The sequence below is a fragment of the Jaculus jaculus genome, chromosome 5 (genome assembly GCF_020740685.1).
Source record: "Jaculus jaculus isolate mJacJac1 chromosome 5, mJacJac1.mat.Y.cur, whole genome shotgun sequence".
Taxonomy (NCBI): domain Eukaryota; kingdom Metazoa; phylum Chordata; class Mammalia; order Rodentia; family Dipodidae; genus Jaculus; species Jaculus jaculus.
The window spans coordinates 39,161,059-39,176,436 of record NC_059106.1 but is presented as its reverse complement, the minus strand read 5'-3'; the positions used below and the strand labels follow the sequence as shown (position 1 = coordinate 39,176,436).

The following is a 15,378-nucleotide window of genomic DNA, read 5'->3' as shown; positions in this document are numbered from 1 at the left end:
CTCGTGCGCAGGCGCGAACCGGGGAGAGCACTCCTCTTACGCAGGCGCAATTCGAAATATCCAGTTTGCTCCCCTCGTCTGAGGCGTGAGTCTACGCGCAGGCGCGGACGGGAGGGTACGCAAGCGCACAACGCCGGCCGGCCTGGTTGTCATGGGAGCGCGGCGGCGGCCCGGGCGCTGGGCGGAGGCGGCCCGGGCTGCTCCTCCGCTGCCCTCGCCACCGCGACTTAGGGGTGAGGGCGGCCCAGAACAGCGGCAAAGGCGCCCCCAGTGCTCCGCCGGAAGGAGTGGAGGCCAACGTGCGGTCGGAGCCGCAGCCAGAGTCTGGGCCAAAAGGCGAAGCGCCGCGGGCTCGACAGCCAGCCTTCCGCATCTCGCAGCGCGATTCCGCCCGGACGTCGGCGCTAAGCAGGTACCGCAGGGCGGTGGGGTCCGCCTGACTCGACTCTTGTACATCCGGGCATCCGACGCCCTCCTGACTAATTAGGTAGACGACTCGGCCTTCTGCGAGGCGGGCCTCTTGGATAGCTTTGGGAGTCGGGTTCTCCTCCCACCTTGTCCTCTTCTGGCCCGGGACCAAAGAACCAAGAAAATGTGTATAGTGCTGACCCCTACTAGGTTGAACCTTGACCTTTGTGTTTTGTTTTGTTTCATTGATTTGTTTGGTTGCATTTAGTTTGATGTACTTCTTAAGTTTCCGGGATTTTTTCCAAAAGGTCTATGAGTCCTATGATTACTAGGCTAAAAATGGTTATTTAATAGTGTAATATTCAAGTTTTCTAGAAAAGAAAACAGGAAACAATTTCTGTTTCCTTGTAGCAAAATAGAGATTACTAAATTGAGTTTCAGTTTATAGTTTTCACTAGAGTATGTCTAAGGAGGGACCAGGAGAGAGGAATCACACTAGAGAAGACATGTCACCTGGAGCTTTCAGGATATAGCTGGTTGTTCCTGGGATGCTGGCATTTCACCTGCCTCTGGTATCGGTGGGGATATTTGCAGAACCAGAGGCATCTCACATGACAGGAGGTTTATGTAAAGAAGGATAGAAATTAGGTCCTGGTAGGGGGAAAATGTCAGTACTTAGATCTTAGTGTTCCCTCCACACTAAGATCAGAGACTTGAGCCCAGCTGAAAGCAACCATAAGTGTCAAGGTAAACAGACCTTAATGATGATCAAAGGATTGGGAAGTCAGGAGCAGACAGGCTAGCTTTAAGCTTTAGTTAAGTGAGGGTGGAGGAAACCAGGCGGGTCAGGACAGTGTTGGCACTTTTATCTCTAGATGGAGACCACCCAGAGTTCCTAGGTTAAGTCTTAAGTGAGCATTACCAAAGACGGGCTTGAAGAATGTTTGTCTGGGGAGACCAGAGGCAAAGTAGGCAGGGAGCAGTTGTAGCTGTCTGGAATAGACTGGAAGAAGGAAGAAGGGCCACATTCAGTAAGACTTGGCAAGCCATGCTGCAATGCATGGTAAGGGGAGGTGGTGTAGCGAAGGGAGAGTTAGCTTCAGGCTCAGGGGCAGCCCCAAGTGTGGGGACCCATGGGTCAGGAGAGGAGCTGTAGGCTGTGCAATTCTGGCATGGGCCTGAAATGAGTGGGCCACAGGGGATGGGGGTACACTAGAAGATGGACTGAATGAAATCACTCAACTAGAATTTTGTACTTCATTCCTTTCTGGTTAGTTTCCCTTTCCTATCCCGTGTAAACACAGCTGGGACCTCCTGTGGTGGCTTATTCTATGTTTAATGCTTTGTTCATATATTCCAAGAAGCTTCAGGCACCAGCCAGTCATGATTTTGAAGCAGTGCTTCTGTATTCTCAGTAGAAGAGAAAAGAAGGATCTAGATTATTCATCAAGCATGTTCAAATGAGCCAGGTTTCCTGCAGGCTATTCTTTGTCCTGTTTTAGTGAGAGTTTTTTCTCTACCCCATCCCCCCCACTCCTCAGTGATTTACCCCAACTCCAGCTGGCTTGCTTGGGTACTTGATTAGTGTGACAACTGAAAAGTGACCTAGAGACCATGAGCAGTTTGGGCCCACAGATGGCTCTCCATCTGCCAGTGCTGCTGCCTGGGTCAGACCTCCTCCACTGGTTGCCCTGTGGAAGAAGAGCTACTTCCCTAGTTTCTGTGGTCCCCAGAGTCCTAGGTTAGAAGTTATCAGTCTCCACTGGGTACATGTTCAGCTCCTGTCCCTCACTGTGAAACAATGTAAAATTCATAGACTGACCAAACCTGGGAAAGTGCCTGGCACAAGATGGAGAGCTGAGGGTACAGGTGGGTTCCAGCCAATGCTGGAGGTACCTGCTATTGCCACAGGAAAGCTGACTCTAGAGTTTTCCAGCAAGCAGAGGTAGCTGCCCAGTAGCAAAGTAGACAACATCAGAGTACCCCCCTGACAGTGAGGTTCAAAGTCTGATTCACAAAAACATGACTGTCAGGCTGGAGAGATGGGTTAGTGGTTAAGGCACTTACCTGCAAAGCCTAAGAACTCTGGATCGAATCCTCCAGATCCCACGTATAGGCAGACGCAAGTGACACAAGCATGCAATGCCATATATGCCCATGAGGGGCGCATGCATCTGGAGCTCCTTCACAGCAGCTGAAAGGCCCTGGCGCACCCATTCATTCTCTCTCTAAAAAATGGAGGGGAGGCTAGGGAAATGGCTTAGCGGTTAAGTGCTTGCCTGTGTAGCCTAAGGATCCTAGTTTGAGGCTCGATTCCCCAAAATCCACATTAGCCAGATGCATAAGGGGGCGCACGTGTCTGGAATTCGTTTGCAGTGGCTGAAGGCCCTGGCATGCCCATTCTCTATCTATCTATCTGCCTCTTTCTCTGTCTGTTGTTCTCAAATAAATAAATAAAAAATTTAAAAAAATAAAAGGACTGTCAAAAAATCGTTTAAGAGCTAGGCTAAGTGGCCCATGCCTTTAATCCCAGCACTTGGGAAGCAGAGGTAGGAGGAGCACTGTGGGTTCAAGGCCAGCCTGAGACTACGTAGTATATTCTAGATCAAGGCTAGAGCAAGACCCTACCTCAAAAAAAAAAAAAAATCATTCAGGCCCTGGCACAGACACATTTACAGCAGCCTAGGGCATTTCTGACCTGGGTGCCTGAGAGATAATGACATGAAAAAGCATCCAACCTGAAAATCTCAGTGTTCCCCTCCACCTGGCCAGCATCCAGACAGTGTTTGCATAAACAGTGCCACTCTTCACCTAGAACTCAGCATTTCCTTCAACCCTGTCCCCACCTCTGCACGGAGGGGGTGGCATCCAAAGTCTTCTACAAATCCTTTCATAGTTTGGTTTTGCAGTGGGTTGTCTGTGCTTCACATGGTGGACCAGAATTGAGGGGCAGGACGGCAGCTGCTTGTGCCCATGGAGTGCTGGGGATGGGAGGCACCAAGCACAGTGCCTCAGCCTCTTGAGCATCTCCAGGTGTTATTCCCCATTCCCTGGGGAACTCAGAGCCAGCCAGCCATCCTGGTCCATCTGGTTCTCAGCTAATACTTTAATATATCCTCTGAGTTGGGCTCTAAACCAAACTGGCTCTCTGGTATTGAATACGTCTATGAACCTTGCTTTCCTTAGGGCTGTACATTTTCACATGGAAGTTACTGTGAAACTAATAATTAAGCTGCCCCCCTTGTTATTGATTACTGATTTTTAGTTCCCTGCCTAATACAGAAAGACATTTTGTATATATTTTTTTAAAAAAACTTAGTTTTTGACCTGAGGATGCTAAACTGGATGTCTTAAACAATAGAAATTTATTCTGGAGCTAAATAAAGGCTTTGTGGCAGCAGGGCCAAGTTGGGATCGTCAGCTCTCCCACCTTCTGGTGGTATAGTGTCCAGCTGTCATTGACCTTCCTACAATGGCTGCAGACTCTGCCTCCACCATCACTTGACATACTCCCTTTGTGTTTCCCCTTCATATGTGCATGTGTGTTTGGAAGGGTGATTCTGGAGATTAAAGCCAGAGCTTTGCATATGCCAGGCAAGTTCCATACCTCTACAGTATATCCAAACCCCTTTTCTTCTTAAAAGGGCACCAGCCAGATTCCTTCCTCTCCCTGGACCTCATTTTAACTAGAGCACATCTGCAGAGACTATATTTTCAAATAAGGTCACATTCCCTGTACCAAAGGTAGGATCTGGACATCATCAAGGGACATAATTCAGTCCACAACACAGGTCAAACTTTTGAGCAAATATTTGGGGAAAATTAAGGTAACAAATGATACTTTATATAGAAATAGAATGTCTATAAAAAGTGGCATAAAAACCAAACTTTTCAAAGTGATGCAAAGTTCTGTGTACTTTGCAAATAACCTTGTAGATAAACTACTACTATATTCCTTCAAAGAAACTTTACTGCTCTTACAAATAGCCCACTGTGCAGAATGCCCCACAAGATTGGATTTGTAGTGGTCAGCTCTTCTGGACATGAAGATGGCTTCAGTGCCCGGGAATTAATGATCCACGCACCAACTGTCAGTGGATGGAGGTCACCAAGGTAAGGCTGGACTGAGGGGTGGGGTTGGGAGACAGTGTCAGGGTCTTAAGAGCATGTGGCTTGTTCCTCTGACTTTCTGGTCTGGTTACACAGAATGGTTTATTTCTCCATCATGAACTCATAAACACAGAAGACACTAACCATTCAGCCATTTTTCTTGTGAAATTTTGGAAGGGTCCCAGCAAACAGGGCTTCCTTTCCCTCCCTGCCTGAGTTTTGAAGGAGTGGAGAAGTAAAGCAGATGTGATGGAATGGCACCTACTGCTGATAGTGTTGGGGCTATAAGCAATGAGCTTCCTGTTCCTGCCCCAGCTGCCTCCTTCCTGCCACCTACCAGTCCAGGCAGGCCTGTACCCTAACTACGTCTACCTCCCTCACAGACTTCATCTCAGTGGAGCCCTACCTGTCTTAGCTAGCAAGGATGGAGTTTCCATTCCACCCTGAAGTGTTGACCTGTGCAGAGGCTGTTAAGGCTAGCTGCATTTGTTCTGTGGTTGTGTGTGGCTTGGGGGTTCTTAAATGATGGTATTCACTTTTTGGTGATGCTTTTAAAAGTAACACTGATATGGTACTTTTGTCATTGACACAGCATTTCTTTATGGGAAGACTAATGCTAAAGGAAAGGATATGTGTACTCCTGGTCACCTCATAGACAGTCCTGGAGATCAAGCATGTCATAGGAAAGCAAAGGAAATTATCCTCAAAGCAAGTGCCACAATGATGGAACAAGGAAAAGAAAGCTCACACGGGTGCTGGTAGGGATGAATTTAGGCATAGTATACAATCCCCATAACCTCAAGATTCATACCTGAAACCTCAGAGCAAGATGCTTTTTCCAGAGAGCATGACTGCCAGCAGCTCAAACCTCAGCACCAGTCTTTGTTCTCAAGTTATCTTTATTCAAAAGCCATCTATCCCTATCAGTGTATGTTATAAGGATGTTTTGGTGGGGGCTTGGTATCCAACTCTGTGGTAGAGCACTTGCTATACCTTCTATAAGTTCCTGGGCTCAGTCCCTAGTATTTCAAAACAATACAAAAAACAAGTTTGTATCCTATAAGAATATGCTATTTCTCTCTACATTCAGCCTCAAGGGTATTTGATTAATTTGCAAACTGTTTTTTAGTTCTCCTTGAAGATGTATGGTTTGTCTAAATCATACCCTCTCTTTTAAAGAATTTTTAGAAGTATACAATTTCTAAGTTTTACTGGATGTCTTAGCTTCAAAAAATAATACACTCACACCTTCTTAAATGATTTTGTGTGTGTACACACCTTTGTACTGCAAACATGCCAAATGCACATACTTTTGGAGTCTGGCTTTATGTGGCTGCTAGGTACTTAAACCCAAGCCACCCAGGCTTTGCAACTAAGATCCCTTAACCACTGGGCCATCTCCCCAGCTCCTATCTTACATCTTTCTTCAAGAAATTTGGAGGTCTTGCCAGGCACCACTGGTAGTGCAAGCCTTTAATCCCAGCACTTGGGGGGCAAAGGTAGGAGGGTCACTGTGAGTTCCAGGCCACCCTGAGAGTACATAGTGAATTCCAGTTCAACCTGAGCTAGAGTGAGACCCTACCTCAAATAACCAAAGAAAGGAATTTAGAGTGCTTAGTTCTTGGGGTTTTGTTTTTGTTTTTGTTTTTGTTTTTTGGTGGCGGTGGTTGTTATTGTTTGATTGGTTGGTTGGATTTGATTTTGGTGGGGGAAGGGGGTTGGTTTTTCAAAGTAGAGTTTCACTCTAGCCCAGGCTAACCTGGAATTCACTATGTAGTCTCAGGGTGGTCTCAAGTTCACGGTGATCCTCCTGCCTCTGCCTCCCAGGTGCTGGGATTAAAGGCATGCGTCACCACACCCAGCTGAAATTTAGAGTTTAATGACAAAGCTTTTTTAAAACACTAGGTGACTAATTGTCCTTATGCTTGGAATGACCTCAACTCAGTATAACACAAGTACCTTTATTTAAAATTAATGAGAAGGATTAGGAAGATGACTTCACAGTTACAGGTACTTACTTCCAAAGCCTGTCGATCCTGCAGGCTCAATCTCCCATCACTCATGTCAACCCAGATGCATATATCTGGAGTTCATTTGCTGCAGCAATAGACCCTGGCACACCCATGCTCACAAGCACACATAAATTAATTAAATGAATAAGTACTTTATTAAAATTGATGAAAATTACATGCCCAAATTAGATCTTTCTGAGAGACCAAGTATCCACTTCAAAAATCAATAGTACCCCCAGTTTATTAGCTGTAATGTTTCTCCCTGCAACCTTCGTATTTGTGAAAACATGTTAGGAAAAACCCACAGACATCACTCTGAAACCACATGGAAACATCCCATGGTTTTGAACCTGGCTCCATTCTCCCCTGCACTCTCTCACATTGTATGTGTTCAAGTCTAGTCTCTGGACCATTGAGTAGGAAGATTCCCAAACACACATTTGGCCTGAGGGTCCTTTCATCTCTTCTTCCTTTGTTCACTCCACTGACAGTGACATCATAGTCTGCAGGCTAAGTCTGAGTCAGGCCATGTCCCACAGCAGTGCATGAAATGGGAGGCCACAGGTAACTTCAGCTTATTGTCCTGTTGGAAGCTACAGAAGAGGCCTGGAATGCTGGCTGTCTTGAGCCATGGGGGAAGGAGCTGGGTCAGAGCTGCTGCTGTATCTGCTTCATATGTAATGGCTTTAGCTGTGTGGAATAGTTATCTGCCCCAGACATGGAGGTATCAGGCTCAGACTCTCTACTTGGGGCTGTATGGAAATGTCATCTCCCCTAGAAATGGAGGTGTCAGGCTCAGCCACTGTCCACTTAAGAGTTCTTTGGCAAGCAGGGATTTCAAGGCTGTGGACCTCTTGAGGTCCTCTGAAGAACATTCAAGACTCAGCAGAGTGGAGGAAGCCCAGGGGATAGGAGGAATGCCAGAAGAGGGTGGTGACAAAGACTGGGTCAAGCAGGGTAGCAACCAAGGAGATATGGGGCTTAGTGTCATGGAAGTCTGTAGTATTCTTCACAGAGCAAGCTGTGGGCATCATGGGATGGGACTTGCCTAGAGAGATGGGGAGTCAGGGCTTGAGAAAGCTGTAATGCTAACTGCAGGCAGAATTACATTTGCTGAGGAATGGGGCACCTGGAGAAGGGAGTGGAGTTGTTGAATGGTGACCTTAAAAATGAGGCTTTCCTCCATGCACAAAAATGCCCCAGCTTTCAGGAAGCTGAGATAGGAAGATCTCTATGAATTCAAAGCTAGCCTGGGCTACATAGTGAGTTCCAAGTCAGTCTGGGCCAGAGACCCTTTCTCAAAATAATAATGATAAATAATGAGGCTTAGCAAGGCGTGGTGGGACATGCCTTTTGTCCAAGCACTCTGGAGACTGAAGGAGGAGGATTGCTGTGAGTTTGAGATCAGCCTGGAGCTACAGCTAAATCTGGACTAGAGTGACTTCCAGATAAACCTGGGCTAGAGGGCTCCCTGCCTCTGGATGGATGGGAGGGAGGAAGGCTTGCTTTCCAGGGTGTGCATGTGATGGGAATTATGTAGTCGAGAGAACTGGGAGATGACCACAGGGCTGATAGTAACAGTGTGTGGGTCAGTACTTAGGACTGCTCTGTCCCTTCCAGGTGGAGAAGGGCAACAGAGATCAACTTCACTCTGAAAGAGCCCCAGAGGAACATGTTTTCTGGGCAGGGATGTGAGGATAAAAAGGATGGTTAGCAATGTCTACATACAGCCAAGGGTCCCCATCACATTGATGGTGACCCTTGTGGGGGAAAGGACATTTCCCAACTGCTCTCATCCTTCAGAACTTCCTTTATTGCACATGCCCACAATGCCTGCTAACATTTGTTGCTACTGTCCTTTAAGTGTGATGCTATGCTAAGTAAGTTGTGTAGTGTGAGGCCTTTAGTGATGGAGGTGGTGTTCCAGCAAGGTCTCATTTACTGCTTAATGTAGTATGGAAACTTGAGGAAATTAAAAGCCAACACAGGCTAGAACTCTTCTCCCCTGTTCGCCTGCCCAGCACTGAGCATGCATGCTTATCGCGGCCTGAATGTAAACAGATAATAGCTGATATTCCCTTAAGTCCTCAGGTTGCTATGGGGAAGCCTGTGGCTCTGCCTCGCCCTCTTGTCCAGCCTCTTGAGACTGACTGCTTTGTTCATCTCCTGATGAACTTGAAGCTTCACTATAACCATTAGTCCAACTGCCCTAAGTAGAGTTTGTGGATGGGCAGCAGAGCTGAACAGCCTTTGCTCCAGACCTCAGCTCTGCTCCAGAACATCATCAGAGGAAGGCAGAACATCATGTCTTCTCTTTGAGACCTACAGACCGCCACATGGGCAGCATGTCCAGCTTATATTCCCTGGCTAGGCAGCCTACAGTCAATGCTCAGAAAACTGAAAATGCATTTGCTTTCAGATTCTGCCAGTTTCCACAAGAAATTGTTCTCCAGATGGTCGAGAGGTGTCGAATAAGAAAACTCCAGTTACTTGCTCATCAGTATATGATCTCCAGTAAGATCGAATTCTACATTAGTGAAAGCTTGCCAGACTACTTTGTGCCATATCAAGCAGAACGGTTCCGCAGACTTGGGTGAGATGAAGTTTCAAGTCTATAGTACTGATAGTTAGCTTGACCTGTGGTCCTGTATGATGTCCCCACAGCTGCCTCATGTTTTAACATGCTCAGTTAGCAGTGTCCAGTCAGCATTACCTGCCTCACAGGTGAAGGAGAGCTTTGTTCAAGAATAGTCATTAGAATTTGACTTTGGGGATTCCTAGGGTTTCCATTCTAGACTGACATTTTACTCAAACCTGTTAGGTTCCATAGGAGGGGACAGTTTTATCTTCAAGTCACACATTCTTTGGTCATGCCTTTTTTTACAGCTATGTCTCTCTCTCTGATAATGAGAAGACAGGCTGCAAAGCTCGGGAACTCAAGTCAGTCTATGTGGATGCAGTTGGGCAGTTTCTTAAGCTGATTTTTCACCAAAATCATGCCAACAAATACAACATCTATAATCAGGTAAGAGCAGCATATCTGCACTAATGGCTCTGCTCTCACCCTCCCACAGGAATACGTTCTTGGGCATCTTCTCCCATGTAACGTCATGGTAAGGTCACTCCCACTTGCTTCTTCCTAAATGTGTTAGTGTGCTGGCTGGGAAACTTGAAATGCCTGTGTGGCTATGGTCAGCCATGTGACTCCAGATGGGCCCTCTGAACGGTGAGACCCTGATGCAAGCCCAGCTGCGAGATGTCTGGGGCACATCCACTCCAGCAGTTCCTTCTTTACCTCTCCTACTCACCCTTTTTTTCGTTTGATTACTGAATTAGAAATCAAAGCTGGGGGTGTAGTTCAAGGCTGGAACACTTGCCTAACAAGCTTACGACCCTGAGTTCAAGCCCCAGTAACCCGTCCTCCACTAAGAAAAGAAATCTAGTATTTCCAAGATAATTCTTGTTTGCACAAACACTTACAGCATGCCTGCCTCCCTGAGAAGGACAGAAACATGCCAACAGGTCATATTTTGTAGCAAGCAAGATGAGAGAGCTCTATGCAGTAACACCACATGGCTTGCTGTAGCATTGCCTGATGGGAAGCTAGAGGAGAATGCATAGCATTTTCTCCTCTATCCTTCCCATCTGCTGCACCCACCAGTAAAAACTGGTTAGGAATTTAGTCTGTACTGATTTGGTGGGGACAGGAAGAAATGACTCCTACCTCTTGAGTGAGAGGTAAGACCAAAAGTGCCTGGGATTAACTAAACTGTGTTCATTTACAGTCTCATTTTCTTCACTAAGGACCTCTGCACCCAGACTTGAGTGCACAGTTCATTAGTAGACTAAATTAAAACTTTATGGCATGATGGTTTTTGCATCCTCAAAGGGTAAAATAGCTACTTGATTTAGTATTGCAGAATTAGCTTACATGTTTTTTCATTTAAACCTTTAACAATCCTATCTGTTAGCTTAGCAAAATTACCATTAGTGTACCTTGATACACATTTTCCTATTTTGAGAAAACCTTTTCCCTGGGGAGATGCAAACACATGTCTGTTCACCCCAGTGGGGCAAATAGTAGACCAAAGTACAATTGCACTAAAACCAGTTTTGATGAATCCTTGAGTTTAATGTGGTTACTTATGAGCATGGAAACCCCAAAGCAGCTGTTAACACCTAAAAGTCTCATCCCAACATGGATAACCACCTCCCCATAGCAATTTAGATGTAGTGCCTAGTCTCTTGACTATTACCTTCTATGTACTCATATCCCCATGAGACCCCAGGTATCCTTGCATACAGCTGATACAGTGAATGCCTGAGATCTTGGGTGGGAATATATTGGCCTTTCTTCTATGGGCAAATATCATTAGGCCCAGTCTCCCTCGTGTGTTGTCCTACCTGCTTTTGATAAAGCAAGCAAAAGTTGTTTACTGCTTTTAATTCAGAGGAATTTGCCATATAACGACTGCTAACCTTCCAAGTCAGAAGTTCATTATACAGAATTTAAGGTATCTGCAACATTTTATATTTAACTTCTGTTGATTTAACTATTTTTTAGGTTGCTTTGGTTGCAATAAATATCATTGGAGACCCTGCAGATTTCGGTGATGAAAGCAATATTGTAAGTTTGGGACATTTAATTCCAAAGGAAGAAAATGTATTTATTTCTATAGGAAGGAGACCACTTATCTTCATCACAAAATGTATCATTTTTAAAAATCCTGATGAGGGCTGGAGAGATGACTTAGCAGTTAAATCACTTGCAAAGCCTGAGGACCCAGGCTTGATTCCCCAGGACCTATATAAGCCAGATGCACAAGGTGGTGCATGCATCAAGTTCATTTGCAGTGGCTAGAGGCCCCGACATGCCCTCTGTCTCTGTCTCTCTCTGTCTGTCTGCCTGTGTGTGTGTGTGTGTGTGTGTGTGTGTATCTGCCTGACTATCTCTCTCAAATAAAATATTTTTAAATTTAAAAAAATGTCTTGATGAAACTGACTAGGAATACTGAGTCTACCTGACAGAATCAAATAATCTTAAAGTCAAGATTTTGTGGTATTTCTTGTTTGTCAAAATCCTAAGAAGGTGTTTTGTTCTCAAAGACCTCTAGAGAGAAGCTGATTGACCATTACCTTGGGCACAGTCCTCACAATCCTGAGGACCCAGCCTTAGAAGGAACTTATGCAGGGTAAGACTCCCATAAGATATTTCTACTTTTTTCAAAGCTACCAAGATGCTTGTCAGACAATTCTAAAGGATTCCGGTTTGGGCACGTCCACTCAAAGGTTAAGGCCACTGTGATAATTTACATTTTACATGGTTGCACTTAAGAAACATTTGGTCCCTGTGCCTTAGGTATTTATTAACACAGGTTCCTGAGATGGGTTCAGACCCAGGCCTATCAGGATCCTTCGACATTTCATTGCCACACATATGCACATCAGTAGAATTCAAAAATGCTATCTGGAAACAATTGTATTTATGGATACTTTTATAAGTAAGTTCAGGGCTGGAGAGATGACTTAGCGGTTAAGACATTTGCCTGCAAAGCTAAAGGACCCAGGTTCAATTCCCCAGGACCACATAAGCCAGATGTGCAAGAGTGGTACATGAGTCTGGAGTTTATTTGCAGTGGCCAGAGGCCCTGGGATATGCCAATTCTCACCCCCCCCCATGGGGGTGTGTCTCTCCCTCTCTCTCTCAAATAAGTAAAAATAGAAAGAGGTGTAAGTGAGTGTGGAGGACCACACCTTTATTTATTTGAGAGAGAGAGAGAGGTTGGGGGGAGGGGGCGACCGGCATGCTAGGACCATCAACCACAGCAAACAAACTCCAGGCACATGTACACCATGTGCATCTGGTTTATGTGGGTTCTGGGAGTTGAACCTGGGTCCTTTGGCTTTGTAGGCAAGCACCTTAACTGCTAAACCCATTATACCAGTTTTTTAAAACACAATTTTTATTTTATTTATTATTTTTTGTTTTTCGAGGTTGGGTCTCAGTTTAGCCAGGCTGACCTTAAATTCACTATGTACTCTCACTGTGGCCTCCAACCCATGGCAATCCTCCTGCCTCTGCCTCCCAAGTGCTGGGATTAAAGGAATGAGCCACCACTCCTGGCTAAAAACACAATTTTCACATCCATTAAATCACTTGCCAGGCATGGTGGTACACACATGTAATCCCAGCACTTGAGAGATGAAGGCAGGGGCTTCTCAAATTTGAGGCCAACTTGTGCTGCATAGCAAGTTCAGGTTAGTTTGGACCAAAGAGCAAGACCCCTGTCACAAAAAGCCAAAAAGTAACAATAAATAAGTTGTTTTCAATGTTAAGAACTGAGTTTAATTTTTTTTGCTGTCCCTCTTTTTTTTTTTATTCATATATTTTGCAGTATAAAGACCCTTGGTGAGTCAAGAGTTGAGGAAAGGGTGCTAAATATCCTTATTGCACCCTCCTTCATCTCCTTCTGTGCCACCGGTGAATCTCAACTAGTGGTCAGCTTCATCATAGTGGCCACACCCTACCTAAAAACTAGCCTGACCATTCTGAGCCTCTGCTCCCTCTTTTTAGAGACCCTGTGAACAGAGCAAGGGAGCCTTTCTCAGCCATATTTTCAGCTTGGACTCTTCATGCTCACCTAACCTGAAGTGGTCATCTCTCTCCTTAGGAGGTCTGACTACATCTCTCCACTTGATGACTTAGCTTTTGACATGTACCAAGACCCTGAGGTTGCACAGATCATTCGCAGACTGGATGAAAAGAAACGAGAAGCTGTCCAGAAGGAGCGCTACGACCACGCCAAGAAGCTGAAGCAAGCTATTGCTGACCTACAAAAGGTATAGCTTCTGACAACATGCCTCCTTCTCTGCCTGGGATGGGTTATCTCCTCATTATCATTTCTGTGGAGAAGCAGCAAGCAGCACAGGTCCCTTCCTGTCCTGCTCACCCTTCCCTGCGCAGGACTCACATAGTGTCACTAGGCCTCCACTCTAGATCTTATCTTTGAAAATCTTGAAGACCCATGTTGTGTGCTGCAGGTTGGTGAGCGCCTGGGGCGCTATGAAGTGGAGAAGCGCTGCGCAGTGGAGAAGGAGGACTATGACCTGGCCAAGGAGAAGAAGCAGCAGATGGCTCACTACCGCGCCCAGGTGTACGAGCAGCTGGAGCTGCACGGCCTCCTACAGGGGGAGCCAGAGGTCAGGGCCAGCACAGGGTAGGGAAGAGTGAGCAGTGTGCAGAAAGCTGGACGCAGGCCTTTTGGCTGTTGAAGCAAGTGTTCAACATCTGTATGCAGCTGCCAGGCTTCAGCCATCATGTGATTCTCAAAGGTTCTCAGTAGAGAAGTAGAGGAGGAGAAGGAAGCTAGAGTCAGGAAAGTCAAGGCATTGTCATTTACCAAGTAGCCCCTCCAGCCCTAGTTCTCTGTTGTATGTGGTGCAGTACCTACACCATGCCCCCAGGGTGTAAGAGAAAGTGTGAGGCACACTGGAATAGTCTTAGTTGGTGGAGACATATTTCACTGAAGCACACTACCTCCAAACTGATATCTCAGGCTGGTGGCAGGTGAGAGAATGGAGGAAAACCACAGGATGCAGTGCAAGCTGCTGATTTTTATCCAGCCCTGCTCTTCTGGAAGCTGATCTCAGGCTGTTGCTGGTGGGCTGAATGCTTCTGCCTTCCTGGCAGGCAGAAGTAGGAAGTGATGAGAGCCCCAGTCTGATGTTTTAGGGACCACAGTGTGTAGAGGTCTCACCACATCAGTTCTACCTGTTTGCAGAATCACTTGACCTACAGTGAACAGTAGTGCCCAACTTTGAGACCATGCCTTCTAGGGTCCTGCCCCATTGTGCTGCTTAGCACAAATGTCTACATGCTACATGCAAAATGCCCATGCTTAGCCAGGCATAGTGGCACATACATTCTAGTACTTGGGAGGCAGAGGTAGAAGAATCGCTGTGAGTTCAAGCCCAGCCTAAGACCACATAATAAATTCCAGGTCAGCCTGGGTTAGAGCGAGACCCTATACCAAGTCCATGCTAGTGTTTGTGTGCAGTTCTTCTGTAGTCCATGCTGTAACCATGGCAGAGAAGCCAAGGAGATGCCACATGACTCTAGGACTTGGCCACAGGTCATTGTGCTCTTGAGAGTGTTCTTTACTTAGAGTTGTCTTGGCATGCCAAAAATCCTCTCCCAGCACAGCCTTCCTCCAGTCACGCATCTGGGGTAAGACTGATGGCCTGGGAAATCATGACCCGTGAAATGTAATGTCCCTTCTTTCCTCTAGATGCGAAGGCCTCTTGCTTTGCCCCTGCAGCCCCTTGCACACCCTGGAAGTCCTCATCACTGGAAGCCAGTTTCCTCATTGCCAAGACCAGAAGGGCCAGTAGCAGAAGAACAGTTTGCAAACCCTGTACTCCAGGAAAAACACTCCGTGTATCCCCTGATGTCTTCTCCTGGGCACTGTGCTGCAGACCAGTCACTGCCTACCACAGGCCGTGCACCAAAGAATCACGTATGTAGCTCCACTCCAGCTTGGGAAAGTTTACCAGCAGGTGGCCCTAAGGACCTATGCTGTGCTGATCTGGAGCATGGGGTACATGCTTGCCCCATTGCCAGCCCTCCTCCTCTTATCCAAAGGGAGCTAGAACAAACCAGAACAGAGAACAGCAAAAGTCAGACAAAAGACTGCCATGCCCCTAGTCTTCCCTGTGACCTTGTCTCACACAGTCCACCTCCTAAGCTTTTGACTTCTCTGAGGAAGTATAGTGTCTGCTTACAGCAGTGTTTCAAGGAGAAAGAGCATTTATGAAATGCTTCACACATAGAGCTCATCTATTGGTGCCC

The 15,378-nt window shown here is 46.2% G+C and overlaps 1 protein-coding gene across 5 annotated transcripts in view; it reads left to right on the top strand.

The window, feature by feature from the left end:
• Positions 1–220: 220 nt before the first annotated feature.
• Cep104 (centrosomal protein 104) overlaps positions 221–15,378 on the top strand; it is a 36,309-nt gene continuing 21,151 nt past the window's right edge. The window contains exons 1-9 of one of the 5 annotated variants that reach the window (XM_045149540.1): positions 221–412; positions 4,396–4,521; positions 8,950–9,123; positions 9,417–9,555; positions 11,095–11,157; positions 11,637–11,722; positions 13,202–13,370; positions 13,572–13,682; positions 14,849–15,046. In XM_045149540.1, coding sequence (XP_045005475.1) covers positions 4,409–4,521; positions 8,950–9,123; positions 9,417–9,555; positions 11,095–11,157; positions 11,637–11,722; positions 13,202–13,370; positions 13,572–13,682; positions 14,849–15,046 — 1,053 coding nt within the window. In that variant the 5' untranslated portion in view covers positions 221–412; positions 4,396–4,408. Of the gene's footprint in view, positions 413–4,395; positions 4,522–8,949; positions 9,124–9,416; positions 9,556–11,094; positions 11,158–11,636; positions 11,723–13,201; positions 13,371–13,571; positions 13,731–14,818; positions 15,047–15,378 lie in introns of all 5 variants that reach the window. The other 4 variants (XM_045149539.1, XM_045149537.1, XM_045149541.1 and 1 more) reach the window with 4 other exon arrangements.